Below are 17,554 nucleotides of genomic sequence, written 5' to 3'. Positions count from 1 at the left end.
TAATAGTTTTTGAGATATGGTGGTAAAATATACTTTTAGTGCATACTGGTGAGCATTCACCATGTGTATCAATAAACTTAGAGATTTTTTCTAGAAGTTTTCTAATTTGATGTAAAGGAGTACCTACACATAAAAATTGAGGTTATTAATATTTTTTTGATAATTTAAATAAATGCTTACATAATTTTAATTCGCAACCTCGGCATTCTTTAAAAATGACAGAAAAAATCAGAGGTGATAACAGCTTTTAAACTGTTAAACTGTAGAAAAATACGCAAGTTTCCAGATGATTGTGCAAACTGCTTCAGCCTAATTTCTAAAATTCTAGTTATTTTTTAAACAAGACTATGAATTCAATTTTTTTTACCAACCGAAATTGTTAATTTACACGCAAATGAATTAATTATGCGAGTCACAGAAATTCACACAAAAACTAAAAAACATTATTGAAAAATTAAATTCACTTATTGCTTATTAAATCAAGTTATTGTCCTTCAAATTTTTCCAAAATGAATGTGTCACAAGCATAGAGAAAAAATGTAAAGTATTCAACAGCAAACGCAGAATTTTGTGCGATTATTAGTTTTTTAGATATGGTGGTAAAATATACTTTTAATATGCTCAACATGTGTGTCAATAAACTTATAGAGATTTTTTCTAAAAGTTTTCTAATTTGATGTGAAGGAGACCTATACACAAAAATTGAAGTTATTAATATTTTTTTTTGATGATTTAAATAATTGCTTACATAATTTTAATTCGCAATTTCGCCATTCTTTAAAAATGACAGAAAAAATCAGAGGTGATAACAGCTTTTAAACTGTTAAACTGTAGAAAAATACGCAAGTTTCCAGATGATTGTGCAAACTGCTTCAGCCTAATTTCTAAAATTCTAGTTATTTTTTAAACAAGACTATGAATTCAATTTTTTTTACCAACCGAAATTGTCAATTTACACGCAAATGAATTAATTATGCGAGTCACAGAAATTCATACAAAAACTAAAAAACATTATTCAAAAATTAAATTCACTTATTGCTTATTAAATCAAGTTATTGTCCTTCAAATTTTTCCAAAATGAATGTGTCACAAGCATAGAGAAAAAATGTAAAGTATTCAACAGCAAACGCAGAATTTTGTGCGATTATTAGTTTTTTAGATATGGTGGTAAAATATACTTTTAGTATGCTCACCGTGTGTATCAATAAACTTATAGAGATTATTTCTAAAAGTTTTCTAATTTGATGTGAAGGAGACCTATACATAAAAATTGAAGTTATTAATATTTTTTTTGATAATTTAAATAATTGCTTACATAATTTTATTTCGCAATTTCGCCATTCTTTAAAAATGACAAAAAAATCAGAGGTGATAACAGCTTTTAAACTGTTAAACTGTAGAAAAATACGCAAGTTTCCAGATGATTGTGCAAACTGCTTCAGCCTAATTTCTAAAATTCTAGTTATTTTTTAAACAAGACTATGAATTCAATTTTTTTTACCAACCGAAATTGTCAATTTACACGCAAATGAATTAATTATGCGAGTCACAGAAATCCACACAAAAACTAAAAAACATTATTTAAAAATTAAATTCACTTATTACTTATTAAATCAAGTTATTGTCCTTAAATTTTTTCCAAAATGAATGTGTCACAAGCATAGAGAAAAAATGTAAAGTATTCAACAGCAAACGCAGAATTTTGTGCGATTATTAGTTTTTTAGATATGGTGGTAAAATATACTTTTAGTATGCTCACCGTGTGTATCAATAAACTTATAGAGATTTTTTCTAAAAGTTTGCTAATTTGATGTAAAGGGGTACCTACACATAAAAATTGAAGTTATTAATTTTTTTTTTGATAATTTAAATAATTGCTTACATAATTTTAATTCGCAACTTGGTCATTCTTTAAAAATGACAGAAAAAATCAGAGGTGATAACAGCTTTTAAACTGTTAAACTGTAGAAAAATACGCAAGCTTCCAGATGATTGTGCAAACTGCTTCAGCCTAATTTCTAAAATTCTAGTTATTTTTTAAACAAGACTACGAATTCAATTTTTTTTACCAACCGAAATTGTTAATTTACACGCAAATGAATTAATTATGCGAGTCACAGAAATTCACACAAAAACTAAAAAACATTATTTAAAAATTAAATTCACTTATATTACTATAAAAAGTCCAGAAATAATCAGGATAATTTAGTATTGAAACAACTCACCAACTGACAATAAATTAGACGATTCAGCAGCTACTGTATCTTCCTCCGTTAAACAAACCAACGCAGAAACCATTTTTTTCAAATTAAAACGTTGAATATCAAAAACTTCCAAACAGTAATTTTCAGGATTACGCATTTTGTTCTTAAAACCCGGCAAAAACAACGAGCCATTCACTTGCACGTAAAAACGTTGTGAAGCTTCCAAATGGGGCAGTAACAAAATCCTCCCCCTTGGACAATATTTGTTATAAACGAAATGATGTTTCGACGAATTATTTCTCGCAACTGTTCTCTCATGTATGGGATAAGACCAGTTATGGTCACTTTCCAGACACGTTTTATTCACCATTATTTCATTAGGGCCGCAACACTTTCTCACACATGGTTTGATGTTACAAACACAACCATAAATCGTTTCATTTTGCACAAAATAATCACTTTTTTCGTATTTAATTCCGTCGTGTACTATTATCGAGTTATGAATTTTGATGCCTTTTGTTATGTCCACTGCTAAGACTTTAGGACAGAGGTCCTCACATGAAACACAAAAAATTACAGCAAGGAAAATAATTAAGACACACTGCAACATGGTGTTGATTAAGCGTACAACTAAGTTGGAATGAGTGTCACATTTTTAACCACAACCGGAAAATGGCTCTTCCTTTTCCAGCCAGAAAACACAATTCTTAGGAAAGATACGTACAAGGCATATCAGAAAAATTATTGACCTTTAATGTTAGAAAATTAAGCTTTTTCTTTACAAACAGATGTTGACCTCCTGAATCACCTAAAATTATTTTCAAATATACAAATATACAGAGTGTTTCAGAAATGACCTACAATGCAAACTTATGTTTTTAAAACACCTTACGTTTTATTAAATTTTTGGATGAGATTTTAAATAATATTGAAAGCAAAAATTGAAAAAAATCATAATTAAAAAATTATTGATAATTTGGCCACTTTATCCCTAGATCATCAAAATAGATTCACTTTTTCGTATAGTTTTGCCGTAATCGACGTTGAAAAGTGAGTGTGTGAATATTTCAACATTTTTTTGACATTCATCGGGCAATAACTCCAGAAATATTGGACGTAACCTCATTAAGTTTATTATCGTTGGAAAGCTCTTTTCATAATCAATTTTTTTCAACAAAAAATATCATTGTTCTCCGATTAATAATTTAAAAGAAAATTACAAACAAAAGCAAAAATTGAAAAAAGTGAGTTATTTCAACATTTTTAACATCAGTCGGGTAATAACTTTGGAACTTTTAGACCCATCAAGTTTATTATCATTGGAAAGCTGTTTTAATAAACCGTTTTTTTTAAAACATTGTTCTCTGATTAATAGTTATCGCGAAAATTGTAAACAAATGCAAAAATATAATAAAAATCCATAACTTAAAAACTCTTGAAAATTTGGTGACTTGTTTGACGCCAGTCGATTTTTCAGATTATTTTACATAGTTTACATCAAAATTATCTCACTTTTTTTAAATAGTTTTGCCGTAATCGACGTTTGAAAAGTGAGTGTATGAATATTTCGACATTTTTTTGACATCATTGGGTAATAACTCCGGAACTGGTAGACATAATACTATGAGATTTATTATCGTTGGAAAGCTCTTTTGATAATTTATTTTTCTCAGAAAAGATCATTGCTCTTCGATTAATAGTATTGAAGAAAATTGCAAGCAAAACAAAAATTGAAAAAAGTGAGTTTGTGAATACTTCAACATTTTTTTGACATTCATTAGACAATAACTCCGGAATTATTACTTCCATTAAGTTTATTATCGTTGGAAATCTTTTTCAAGGATCTATTTGTTTCCTAAGAAAATCACTGTTCTTCGATTAATAGTTTTTGAATTGCAAACAAATTGAATAAAAATTCATAACTTAAAAACTATTGAGAATTTTGCGATTTTCTCGACACCAGTTGATTCCCTAAATTATTTTACATAGGTTTATATCAAAATAATTTTACTTTTTCAAGTAGTTTTGCCGTAATCGACGTTTGAAAAGTAAATGTATGAATAGTTTAACTTGTTTTTGACATTCATCGGACAATAACTCCGGAACTAATAGAGTAACATTACATTACATAGACTGTCCTTGGAAAACTCTTTTAATAGTCTACTTTTTTCAAAAAAATCATTGTTTTCTAATTAGTAGTTTTGGAGAAAATTGCAAACAAAAGCGAAAATTAAAAAAAGTGAGTTTGTAAAAATTTCTACATTTTTTTTGACATTCATTGGGCAATAACTGCGAAACTATTAGTTCCATTAAGTTTATTATGGTTGGAAATTTCTTTTATTAATTCATTAAAAAAATTGTTCTCCGATCAATAGTTTCAATAAAATTGCAAACAAATGCAAAAATTGAATAAAAATTCATAACTTAAAAACCATCGAGAATTTGGCGATTTTCTCGACGCCAGTTGATTTCCCAAATCATTTTACATAGATTTACCTCAAAATAGTTTCACTTTTTCAAATAGTTTAGCCGTAATTGACGTTCGAAAAGTGAGTGTACGAATATTTTAACATGTTTTTTACATTCATCGAGCAGTAACTCCGGAACTATTAGACGTAACCTCTTTAAGTTTATTATCGGTGGAAAGCTCCCTTATAATCTATTTTCCTCAAATAAGATTATTGTTCTCCGATAAATAGTTTTCGAGAAAATTGCAATCAAATGTAAAAATTAAAAAGTATATGCAACTTAAAAACTATTAAGAAGTTAACGATTTTCTCGACGGCAGTCGATTCCCCAGATCTTTCTACGTAGGTCTACATCAAAATAATTTTACTTTTTCAAATAGTTTTGCCGTAATCGACGTTTGGAAAGTGAGTGTATGAATATTTTAACTTGATTTTGACATCCATCTGGCAATAACTCCGGAACTAATAGACTAACACTATGAGATTGATTATCGTTGGAAAGCTATTTTCATAGTCTAGTTTTTTCAAAAAAGATCATTGTTCTCCGATTAGTAGTTTGGGAGAAAATTGCAAACAAAAGAAAAAATTGAAAAAATTGAGTTTGTGAATATTTCAACAATTTTTTGACATTCATTTTGCAATAACTGCAGAACTATTAGTTCCATTAAGCTTATTATGGTTGGAAATTTCTTTTAATAATTTATTTAAAAAAAACATTGTTCTCCGAATAACAGATTCGAGAAAATTGCAAACAAATGCAAGAATTGAAAAAATTCATAACTTAAAAACTATTGAGAATTTGGTGATTTTTTTGACGCCAATCGATTTTCCAAAGCACTTTACATAGGTTTACATCAAAATAGTTTCACTTTTTCAAATAGTTTAGTCGTAATTGTCGTTCGAAACGTGAGTGTATGAATATTTTAACATTTTTTTTACATTCATCGAGCAATAACTCCGGAACTATTAGACGCAACCCTTTTAGGTTTATTATCGCTGGAAAGCTTTCTTATAATCTATTTTCTTCAAATAAGATTATTGTTCTCCGATAAATAGTTATCGAGAAAATTGCAATCAAATGTCAGAATTAAAAAGTATATATAACTTAAAAACTATTGAGAAATTAACGATTTTCTCGACACTATGAGAATGATTATCGCTAGAAAGCTCTTTTGATAGTCTAGTTTTTTCAAAAAAGATCATTGTTCTCCGATTAATAGTTTTGGAGAAAATTACAAACAAAAGCAAAAATTGAAAAAAAGTGAGTTTGGGAATATTTCAATATTTTTTTGACATTCATTGGGCAATAACTGCGAAACTATTAGTTCCACTAAGTTTATTATGGATGGAAATTTCTTTTAATAATTCATTAAAAAAAAACATTGTTCTCCGATTAATAGTTTCGAGAAAATTGCAAACAAATGCAAAAATTGAATAAAAATTCATAACTTAAAAACCATCGAGAATTTGGCGATTTTCTCGACGCCAGTTGATTTCCCAAATCATTTTACATAGATTTACCTCAAAATAGTTTCACTTTTTCAAATAGTTTAGCCGTAATTGACGTTCGAAAAGTGAGTGTACGAATATTTTAACATGTTTTTTACATTCATCGAGCAGTAACTCCGGAACTATTAGACGTAACCTCTTTAAGTTCATTATCAGTGGAAAGCTCCCTTATAACCTATTTTCCTCAAATAAGATTATTGTTCTCCGATAAATAGATTTCGAGAAAATTGCAATCAAATGTAAAAATTAAAAAGTATATGTAACTTAAAAACTATTAAGAAGTTAACGATTTTCTCGACGGCAGTCGATTCCCCAGATCTTTCTACGTAGGTCTACATCAAAATAATTTTACTTTTTCAAATAGTTTTGCCGTAATCGACGTTTGGAAAGTGAGTGTATGAATATTTTAACTTGATTTTGACATCCATCTGACAATAACTCCGGAACTAATAGACTAACACTATGAGATTGATTATCGTTGGAAAGCTCTTTTCATAGTCTAGTTTTTTCAAAAAAGATCATTGTTCTCCGATTAATAGTTTTGGAGAAAATTGCAAACAAAAAAAAAATTGAAAAAATTGAGTTTGTGAATATTTCAACAGTTTTTTGACATTCATTTTGCAATAACTGCAGAACTATTAGTTCCATTAAGCTTATTATGGTTGGAAATTTCTTTTAATAATTCATTTAAAAAAAAAACATTGTTCTCCGATTAACAGATTCGAGAAAATTGCAAACAAATGCAAGAATTGAATAAAAATTCATAACTTAAAAACTATTGAGAATTTGGTGATTTTCTTGACGCCAATCGATTTTCCAAAGCACTTTACATAGGTTTACATCAAAATGGTTTCATTTTTTCAAATAGTTTTGCCGTAATTGATATTCGAAAAGTGATTGTATGAATATTTTAACATGTTTTTTTTACATTCATCGAGCAATAACTCCAGAACTATTAGACGTAACCCCTTTAAGTTTATTATCGCTGGAAAGTTTTCTTATAATCTATTTTTCTCAAATAAGATTATTGTTCTCCGATAAATAGTTTTCGAGAAAATTGCAATCAAATGTCAAAATTAAAAAGTATATATAACTTAAAAACTATTAATAATTTAACGGTTTTCTCGACACTATGAGATTGATTATCGCTAGAAAGCTCTTTTGATAATCTAGTTTTTTCACAAAAAGATCATTATTCTCCGATTAATAGTTTTGGGGAAAATTGCAAACAAAAGCACAAATTGAAAAAAAGTGAGATTGTGAATATTTCAATATTTTTTTGACATTCATTGGGCAATAACTGCGGAACTATTAGTTTGCTATGGTTGAAATTTTTTTAAATAATTTCTTAAAAAAAATATTGTTCTCCGATTAATAGTTTCGAGAAAATTACAAACAAATGCAAGAATTGAATGAAAATTCATAACTTAAAAACTATTGAGAATTTGGTGATTTTCTTGACGCCAATCGATTTTCCAAAGCACTTTACATATGTTTACATCAAAATAGTTTCACTTTTTCAAATAGTTTAGTCGTAATTGTCGTTCGAAACGTGAGTGTATGAATATTTTAACATTTTTTTACATTCATCGAGCAATACCTCCGGAACTATTATACGTAACCCCTTTAAGTTTATTATCGCTGGAAAGCTCTCTTATAATCTGTTTTCCTCAAATAAGATTATTGTTCTCCGATAAATAGTTTTCGAGAAAATTGCAATCAAATGTAAAAATTAAAAAGTATATATAACTTAAAAACTATTAATAATTTAACGGTTTTCTCGACACTTTGAGATTGATTATCGCTAGAAAGCTCTTTTGATAGTCTAGTTTTTTCAAAAAAGATCATTGTTCTCCGATTAATAGTTTTGGGGAAAATTGCAAACAAAAGCACAAATTGAAAAAAAGTGAGATTGTGAATATTTCAATATTTTTTTGACATTCATTGGGCAATAACTGCGGAACTATTAGTTTGCTATGGTTGAAATTTTTTTAAATAATTTCTTAAAAAAAATATTGTTCTCCGATTAATAGTTTCGAGAAAATTACAAACAAATGCAAGAATTGAATGAAAATTCATAACTTAAAAACTATTGAGAATTTGGTGATTTTCTTGACGCCAATCGATTTTCCAAAGCACTTTACATATGTTTACATCAAAATAGTTTCACTTTTTCAAATAGTTTAGTCGTAATTGTCGTTCGAAACGTGAGTGTATGAATATTTTAACATTTTTTTACATTCATCGAGCAATACCTCCGGAACTATTATACGTAACCCCTTTAAGTTTATTATCGCTGGAAAGCTCTCTTATAATCTGTTTTCCTCAAATAAGATTATTGTTCTCCGATAAATAGTTTTCGAGAAAATTGCAATCAAATGTAAAAATTAAAAAGTATATATAACTTAAAAACTATTAATAATTTAACGGTTTTCTCGACACTTTGAGATTGATTATCGCTAGAAAGCTCTTTTGATAGTCTAGTTTTTTCAAAAAAGATCATTGTTCTCCGATTAATAGTTTTGGGGAAAATTGCAAACAAAAGCACAAATTGAAAAAAAGTGAGATTGTGAATATTTCAATATTTTTTTGACATTCATTGGGCAATAACTGCGGAACTATTAGTTTGCTATGGTTGAAATTTTTTTTAATAATTTCTTAAAAAAAATATTGTTCTCCGATTAATAGTTTCGAGAAAATTACAAACAAATGCAAGAATTGAATGAAAATTCATAACTTAAAAACTATTGAGAATTTGGTGATTTTCTTGACGCCAATCGATTTTCCAAAGCACTTTACATATGTTTACATCAAAATAGTTTCACTTTTTCAAATAGTTTAGTCGTAATTGTCGTTCGAAACGTGAGTGTATGAATATTTTAACATTTTTTTACATTCATCGAGCAATACCTCCGGAACTATTATACGTAACCCCTTTAAGTTTATTATCGCTGGAAAGCTCTCTTATAATCTGTTTTCCTCAAATAAGATTATTGTTCTCCGATAAATAGTTTTCGAGAAAATTGCAATCAAATGTAAAAATTAAAAAGTATATATAACTTAAAAACTATTAATAATTTAACGGTTTTCTCGACACTTTGAGATTGATTATCGCTAGAAAGCTCTTTTGATAGTCTAGTTTTTTCAAAAAAGATCATTGTTCTCCGATTAATAGTTTTGGGAAAAATTGCAAACAAAAGCACAAATTGAAAAAAAGTGAGATTGTGAATATTTCAATATTTTTTTGACATTCATTGGGCAATAACTGCGGAACTATTAGTTTGCTATGGTTGAAATTTTTTTTAATAATTTCTTAAAAAAAATATTGTTCTCCGATTAATAGTTTCGAGAAAATTACAAACAAATGCAAGAATTGAATGAAAATTCATAACTTAAAAACTATTGAGAATTTGGTGATTTTCTTGACGCCAATCGATTTTCCAAAGCACTTTACATAGGTTTACATCAAAATAGTTTCACTTTTTCAAATAGTTTAGTCGTAATTGTCGTTCGAAACGTGAATGAATGTATGAATATTTTAACATTTTTTCACATTCATCGAGCAATACCTCCGGAACTATTAGACGTAACCCCTTTAAGTTTATTATCGCTGGAAAGCTCTCTTATAATCTATTTTCATCAAATAAGATTATTGTTCTCCGATAAATAGTTTTCGAGAAAATTGCAATCAAATGTCAAAATTTAAAAAAATATATAAAATCTCCTGACAATTTAAAGATTTTCTCAACGCCAGTCGATTCCTCAGATCATTCTACGTAGGTCTACATCAAAATAATTTTACTTTTTCAAATAATTTTGCCGTAATCGACGTTCGAAAAGTGAGTGTATGAATATTTTAACTTGTTTTTGACATTCATTGGGCAATAACCCCGAAACTAATAAGTTAACACTATAGATTTTCTATCGTGGGAAAGCTGTCCTAATAATCTAGTTTTTTTCAAAAAAGATCATTGTTCTTCTATTAACAGTTTTGCAAAGAAGAGCAAAAATTTAAAGAATTTTTTGACATTAATTGGGCACTAACTCCAAAACTATTACACTTAACCCTATGAAGTTTATTATCGTCTTTTAATAAACTTTTTTTTAATTCCGATTAATAGTTTTTGAGAAAATTATAAATAAATACGAAAATAGAAAAAAAAACTTAAAAACCGTTAGGAATTTAACTAATTTCTCGAAGCCAGTCGAGTCCCCAGATTATTTTACATAGGTCTACATTTTTTGACATTTCACTCGCTGGGACAACTTCATTATAAAATGTTTAATAAAACTCACCATATTTGAACATTACCATGTCAGACTCCTCAAAGAAATCTTCCTCAGAGAGACAAAGAAGCACAGAGACCATATGATCCATTTCATTGATCTCGCTATGAAAAACTTCAACACAGTAGTCCTCAGGGTCGCGCATTTGTTTGATTTTAAATTTGGGTAAAAACAGGGAACCATTTCCCTGTATATAAAACTGATCCGAAGGCTCGAAGTGAGGCATAAGTAGCATTTTTTCAGATTTACAGTGCTTGCTATTATGAATAAAATGGGGCTCTCCTCTATCTTTGGGTCGATCTCCATGGTGTAGTGTCAGGTTCAAGGCTTTATTGCTGAGAGTGCATGTTTTATTTACCATAATTTCATCAGGTCCGCAACACTTTCTTATACACGTTTGCTTTACATTGCAAATGCAACCGAAAATGCTGTTATTGCTGACATAATAATTATCTTCCTCGAACCGCACTTTATCTTTGATTATCGCATTGTGATCGGTTTTTTCACCATCTGTTATGTCAACGGTTAACACTTCGGGACAGGGAGATTTTTCACAGAGACTGTTGGAGAGTAGTAAACTGAGGAGTAAATAGTTTAGTGGAATCATTGTTGGTGTCCGAAATCACACTGAATACGAAAGTTACAAACAGTGGTCATTTAAACAGGAAGTCATGAATCACTTTAGTTTCCCTTGCGATCATCCTTTACGTTGGTTGCCTTTTATATGGGTGTTTCTGTTGTTTAACGTCTGTATCGGAAAATTCAACTTTTTTTAGGATAAAGTTATTCAGGATGTTTTGGCCTAAGATGCTATTTATGCATAAATTCACGTGGGTCAAAAATTTAAATTTAAATAACATATTTTGATGTGACTTTCTGTCACCTTTTAAGAGGTGCTAACACCCTAGTAGCACAGTTTTACCGAGTTATCTTTCGGTTATATAACGTTATACAGGGTGCTCAAAAACTGGCGCACCAACTCAGTGGTACGTTATTGAGAAGCAAGTGGAGATTACGGGAAAAATGTTGAAAAAATTCCTAAAGTTGTATTTTAAAAAATCTGGAGCTACAAACTTATTGTGTTAACTTCTTTAGTTTTCATTATTTTTTTATATTTTTATGTTTCATACCAGGTAATCGTTCCGTGACAAAACGATAAATAATTATTTTAAAATTTACTATCAGATTTTAGCAGTTTTTTTAATTTAAAAAAATTAAAATTTATCCAAAAAATCACAATGTGTAGATGTGCCAACACTGGGAATTATTTCCTAGGAAACCGTTTCAAAAATAATTTATTTTTATTCGGAAGTAAAATTACCGTTGGGAGCGCCACTGAGCTAGGTCGAAAACAGTAACCATAAATGGCGGGAAAATGTTTATTCGGATATTTTGAGCGTTGTACGAATTTTGAGGCTTTACAATTATTACATTGCCTATGCGGAATGATTATTGTATCTTTGATGCAAGAAACTTATGTTGACAAATGAGAAATGACGAGGAAAACACGAATAACGAATGATTGTTTGGTTCACTTTCTTTATTGGAAAATTATTACAAAGACATTGAAAAGCCTACCTTTTGGCATAATTTACGTTTAAATGTATCAGCAGTTGTTAATCTTTATTGTAGTTTTGTAGATTTACCGCAGCATTTCATGATTTTTTCAATGGAAAATTCTAACCTAAAATTCATAACACTTCACTAATTTATTGGTTTCTTGAGCCAAACTTTGTGTTCGCTGTGATCCATTACTTATAATCTTTAATTAGACAACTGTTTGATAACAATTTATAATGAAAATTTAAATATTTTTCACTTTTTAGCTACTTTCAAGTTCCAACAATAAACACTTTATACCACGAAAAACTACAGAACCAAAGTCAACGCTAGTATTTACCACCACGTACTTTTAAAGTAATTCTTTCTAATGTAAGTAATTAACACTATACACGCAAAATTGTTGAACAATTCATTAAATGTCAGTTAAATGTGGCATTACGAAAATTTCTTTACTGTTTTCGACATAGTTAGTTCAAAAGTCATCACCAGAGGGCGTCTAGTTAATTTTATTTCCGAATTGTTGCTCAAATTCTATTGCGGTCATGACTGTTAGACAACGTTGCCATATATCATTTACCTAAAATTAGTTATTTATCAATAACTTTAATACAAAGAATTTTTTTACTATGTTTACCTTTATATGTAACCAGTTCTCTACCACACACCATTGAGTTGGTGCGTCAGTTTTTGAGCACGCTGTATACATCTCTTTGCAGGATAAATTACCACAATACAAATTAATGCGATAACTTAAAAAAAACACTAAAATATCCATAAACTTTTATTGCCTCTATCTTGCTGCACGTATTTCCACATAATATTTTAGATCGCTCTTCATATTATGCTTTAACAGAACAGTGAATATGGTACTTGTTTCCTGTAGTTATATTAAGAATCGACAAAAGATAATAAACTTCACACACTTGTGTCTAATAAAAAGTTTATTTTAAATTTCGCAGTTATCATGCCGCTGGAATGTCACTGCGCAGAAAGCCTAGATCATAACATGCTAATAAGTAAATTAAAGAAATACGGCATAAGAGGAATTATGTTAAAGTTGATCACATCTTATCTTAATAATAGGTATCAGCAGGTCACAATAACAAAAAACAGTACTGTATATACATCAAATAAACTTCTAGTTAAACAAGGTGTACCTCAAGGTAGTATACTAGGGCCTTTATTTTTCGTAATTTATATAAACGACCTATTAAACATTTTAACAGTCTCAGACAACAATAGTGCAGTTAACTTTGCTGATGACACAAACATATTAATTTGGGGTGAAAATATGACAGATACAATGAAAGAAGCAAAGATATGCATGAATAAGGTAATAAACTGGACTGAAGAAAATAAATTAGTGTTAAATTTTTAAAAAACCTACGGCATTCATTTTGCAATATGTAACCACAAGAATACAGAGAAACCGAATAAAATTGTAATATCATCTAAAGAAATTGAATTAATAGAGAAAACAAATTTTCTGGGAATATGCATTGACCATAAGTTAAGCTGGACTAATCATATAGATAATTTATTAAAAAAATTAAACTCAGTACATTTTACAATACGTGTTTTAAGAAAATACATTAACATTGAACAACTAAGAATAATATACTTCGCAAATTTTCAATCATTACTAAGCTACGGTATAATATTTTGGGGGCAAAGTGGAAAGATGTCAAAAGTATTTGTTGCTCAAAAACAAGTCATGAGAACTATGTTTAACTTAAAATATAATGAAACTTGTAGGAACATCTTTAAAAGCAATAACTTTTTGACAGTAACTGGTTTATACATATATAGATTACTTTTATTTTTCTTTAAACAGAATCTACTATTTAATGTCACTAACGACCATAAGTACAACACTTAGATTATCCAAGACACAAACTTACGCTGCCGGAAAAAAATTCTCATTATGCAGGAATAAAACTATACAATAGTTTACCTGTGCATCTACGCACACGTTGTAATTTAAATTTATTTAAAAAGAAAATACTTGACTACATTTTGGATATCAAACCATATACTTTAAGTGAATTCTATAATAGACAGTTTTTTTTGGCTTATATCTTGAAATTATTTTTATGTTATTGTTATTTCTGTGTATAATACTGACGTTTTTCGTATCAATTTTGTTACTACATCTGTATAAATTGATAGAAATAAATTATTATTACTATAAAGCAGTTTCCAAACGCATATTTTTCGTTTCGATTTTGGGATAAAACGTTAAAAAAGGTATCAAAAGTAAAAGAACTTACCATATGAACAGACTCCTTCCGGTTCCGGAATTGTGCCCGAAAAACAAACCAGTGTTCCTAGTTCTGTTCTATTTTCCATTTCAAAAAAGTCCATACAAAAGTTATCAAAAGGTACAAGCATTTTACTTTCATCTGCAAATGGCATAAACAAAGACCCGTTCCGTTGTAAGTAAAAAGTATCGGATTTTATGGTCGCTGGTGTTAAGCGCATCCTGATCCCATCTTTACAATCTCGGTTGTGTATAACACTGAAGTTAACATTGTCCTTCACTTCGTCCGAGTCATCGAAAACAGTCACGGTAAAGTTGTATTGATCCGATTTTACGCATTTTTTCTTGCTTAAGATATGATTTTCTGGGCAACATTTTTTAATGCAATTCGTTCGTTCACAAACACTGTAATCGTCATTTGTATTATGGTCTAGCGTTAGATCGACACTAATCACAAACAGAGATTTTAACAACACGATTAGAAGCACCATTTGTAGGTTGTACATGATGTGTGTTTAACTGAACGCGTTCATCTATTAATATTGCACCTAACTTGTGATTTTGTGAGCAAGCGGATGCAATTAATCATGGTAGGTTTCCTCTTGATTGGAAAAAAGATATTGTGACATAATTATTTATCCAACAAAAACAAAATTTAATTGAAATAAACCTAAATGAATAAGTAGATACTACCTTGGCAAATGTAAACCTACTTTTTTATCTTGAGCGATTCAAGATTTCTTATCAAAAACTAATACGTATGACTAATTGTACAGAAAGCAGCGTTTGCCATTAAAAATGATTTAGAATTTTTATACAATGTGTTCAAAAATGGTTGTTCATCATGTCGACTATGGAACTCAAATCATCTCTGTCAAATCTTTGAATTAGCAATTTTTTGCATTTTTCGGCAAAGTTGTTTCAAGAGTAGGATTTGTCTTCATTTGTGTTTTATAATTAGGTGTTTTTTGTTGTTCTTTTATTTTTAGATTCGAATTATTTTGACTTTGTCAGCATTTACATTTATGTCTAAATTTCATAGGTGACTTGATGAACAACCATTTCTTATAACAGTGATTTAGTAAATTCGTTAAAAAGTATTTTTAAATTACTATTTATTAATTTTTATTTTCTTTCTTCCAGCTCTTGTTCTCCCGAAGGCGATACTGCGTTTTGATGGATGGATAGATCGGCAGGTACTTATTTTGTTAGTGTATTTACTCTCGTCATATATAAACAATTTGTCTGTTCAGTTTGACATAGAATATCATTCATTATCAATGATATGTGATAATTTGTGTATGTGGGATTCAACAGATGTTTTGTGGATTAAGTTTTTTAATTGTAAATCATCTCGTATGGTCTCAGTTCACGACAGTTTGCGTGTGGCTCGTTAATTTAAACAATTTTTGCAAAGTTATGGTAAATGTAAAATTAGTTTTTCGACATATTATCTTCTTATAGACCTTAATACTATTTGTTTACACACTTTTGACTGAAAGCATCATCCCCACATGCAAACTGAGCTGAATCCATGTATAGTATAATAGTGTTTTTATACTTATGCTTTATTTGTATGTATATGTCGCAGGCATTTGACGAAATCAGACATTTCATTGAAAGTTTGGACTTTTGATGAAACGCTATACACATTTTATGAAATGGCTGGCGATATATACATAATACTAATAATAATAATAATAATAATAATAATTAATTATCGTTTATTTCAAACATAATCGTTTATACAGGGTGAATTAGTATTCCATACTATTAATGTATATTGATAGGAATATTAATGTATATTTATTAACAATAAATAATTATTAATTTCTCCAACACTCTCCCTCTCTCTCCCTCATACTCCAAGTCCCCAACGAACCCTAAAGGAGCAAAAACTAGCTTTTGGAAACAATAACTGGAAAAACTACACTTAAAATTTAAAATTTTTTAAAATCGCCATTAATTTTTTGTTGATTTTTTTGTAGAAATATTGAGTTCACAAAAAATGGCACAAAAAATTGCTCGTGGGAGCAAAAAATGGCACAAAAAATTTTTGGGGGAGCAAAAAATGGCACAAAAAATTTTCGGGGGAGCAAAAAATGGCACAAAAAATATTTGGAGGAGCAAAAAATGGCACAAAAAATAGTTGGAAAATTTTTGGGGCAGCAAAAAATGGCACAAAAAATTTTCGGGGGAGCAAAAAATGGCACAAAAAATTTTCGGGGCAGCAAAAAATGGCACAAAAAATATTTGGAGGAGCAAAAAATGGCACAAAAAATATTTGGAAAATTTTTGAGGGAGCAAAAAATGGCACAAAAAATTTTCGGAGGAGCAAAAAATGGCACAAAAAATTTTCGGGGGAGCAAAAAATGGCACAAAAAATTTTCGGGGGAGCAAAAAATGACACAAAAAATTTTTGGGGCAGCAAAAAATGGCACAAAAAATTTTCGGGGGAGCAAAAAATGGCACAAAAAATTTTCGGGGCAGCAAAAAATGGCACAAAAAATATTTGGAGGAGCAAAAAATGGCACAAAAAATATTTGGAAAATTTTTGAGGGAGCAAAAAATGGCACAAAAAATTTTCGGAGGAGCAAAAAATGGCACAAAAAATTTTCGGGGGAGCAAAAAATGGCACAAAAAATTTTCGGGGGAGCAAAAAATGGCACAAAAAATTTTCGGGGGAGCAAAAAATGGCACAAAAAATATTTGGAGGAGCAAAAAATGGCACAAAAAATAGTTGGAAAATTTTTGAAAATTTTTGGGGGAGCAAAAAATGGCACAAAAAATTTTTGGGGGAGCAAAAAATGGCACAAAAAATTTTCGGGGGAGCAAAAAATGGCACAAAAAATAGTTGGAAATTTTTTTAAAATTTTTGGGGGAGCAAAAAATGGCACAAAAAATTTTCGGGGGAGCAAAAAATGGTACAAAAAATATTTGGAGGAGCAAAAAATGGCACAAAAAATATTTGGAGGAGCAAAAAATGGCACAAAAAATAGTTGGAAAATTTTTGAAAATTTTTGGGGGAGCAAAAAATGGCACAAAAAATTTTCGGAGGAGCAAAAAATGGCACAAAAAATTTTCGGAGGAGCAAAAAATGGCACAAAAAATATTTGGAGGAGCAAAAAATGGCACAAAAAATAGTTGGAAAATTTTTGAGGGAGCAAAAAATGGCACAAAAAATTTTCGGAGGAGCAAAAAATGGCACAAAAAATAGTTGGAATTTTTTTTAAAATTTTTGTGGGAGCAAAAAATGGCACAAA

General features: G+C 29.4%; 2 protein-coding genes across 5 annotated transcripts in view; one reads left to right on the top strand and one right to left on the bottom strand.

Moving 5' to 3' along the window:
* LOC655232 (G-protein coupled receptor Mth2) overlaps window positions 1-14,821 on the bottom strand; it is a 60,085-nt gene extending 45,264 nt beyond the window's left edge. Inside the window, exon 1 of one of the 4 annotated variants that reach the window (XM_064356756.1) lies at window positions 14,302-14,821. In XM_064356756.1, coding sequence (XP_064212826.1) covers window positions 14,302-14,797 — 496 coding nt within the window. In that variant the 5' untranslated portion in view covers window positions 14,798-14,821. Of the gene's footprint in view, window positions 1-2,225; window positions 2,773-10,477; window positions 11,093-14,301 lie in introns of those variants that run through there. The other 3 variants (XM_064356757.1, XM_064356748.1, XM_008192768.3) reach the window with 3 other exon arrangements.
* Window positions 1-15,670, top strand: part of Prp8 (pre-mRNA processing factor 8) — an 88,709-nt gene extending 73,039 nt beyond the window's left edge. The window contains exon 26 of the mRNA XM_064356742.1: window positions 15,435-15,670. The gene's annotated coding sequence lies outside the window, so the exon portion shown is untranslated. The remainder of the gene's footprint in view (window positions 1-15,434) is intronic.
* Window positions 15,671-17,554: the final 1,884 nt, after the last annotated feature.

Source organism: Tribolium castaneum, chromosome 1 (genome assembly GCF_031307605.1).
Source record: "Tribolium castaneum strain GA2 chromosome 1, icTriCast1.1, whole genome shotgun sequence".
Taxonomy (NCBI): Eukaryota; Metazoa; Arthropoda; class Insecta; order Coleoptera; family Tenebrionidae; genus Tribolium; species Tribolium castaneum.
The sequence above is the reverse complement of the archived record's forward strand: the minus strand, read 5'-3'. Positions and strand labels throughout refer to the sequence as shown.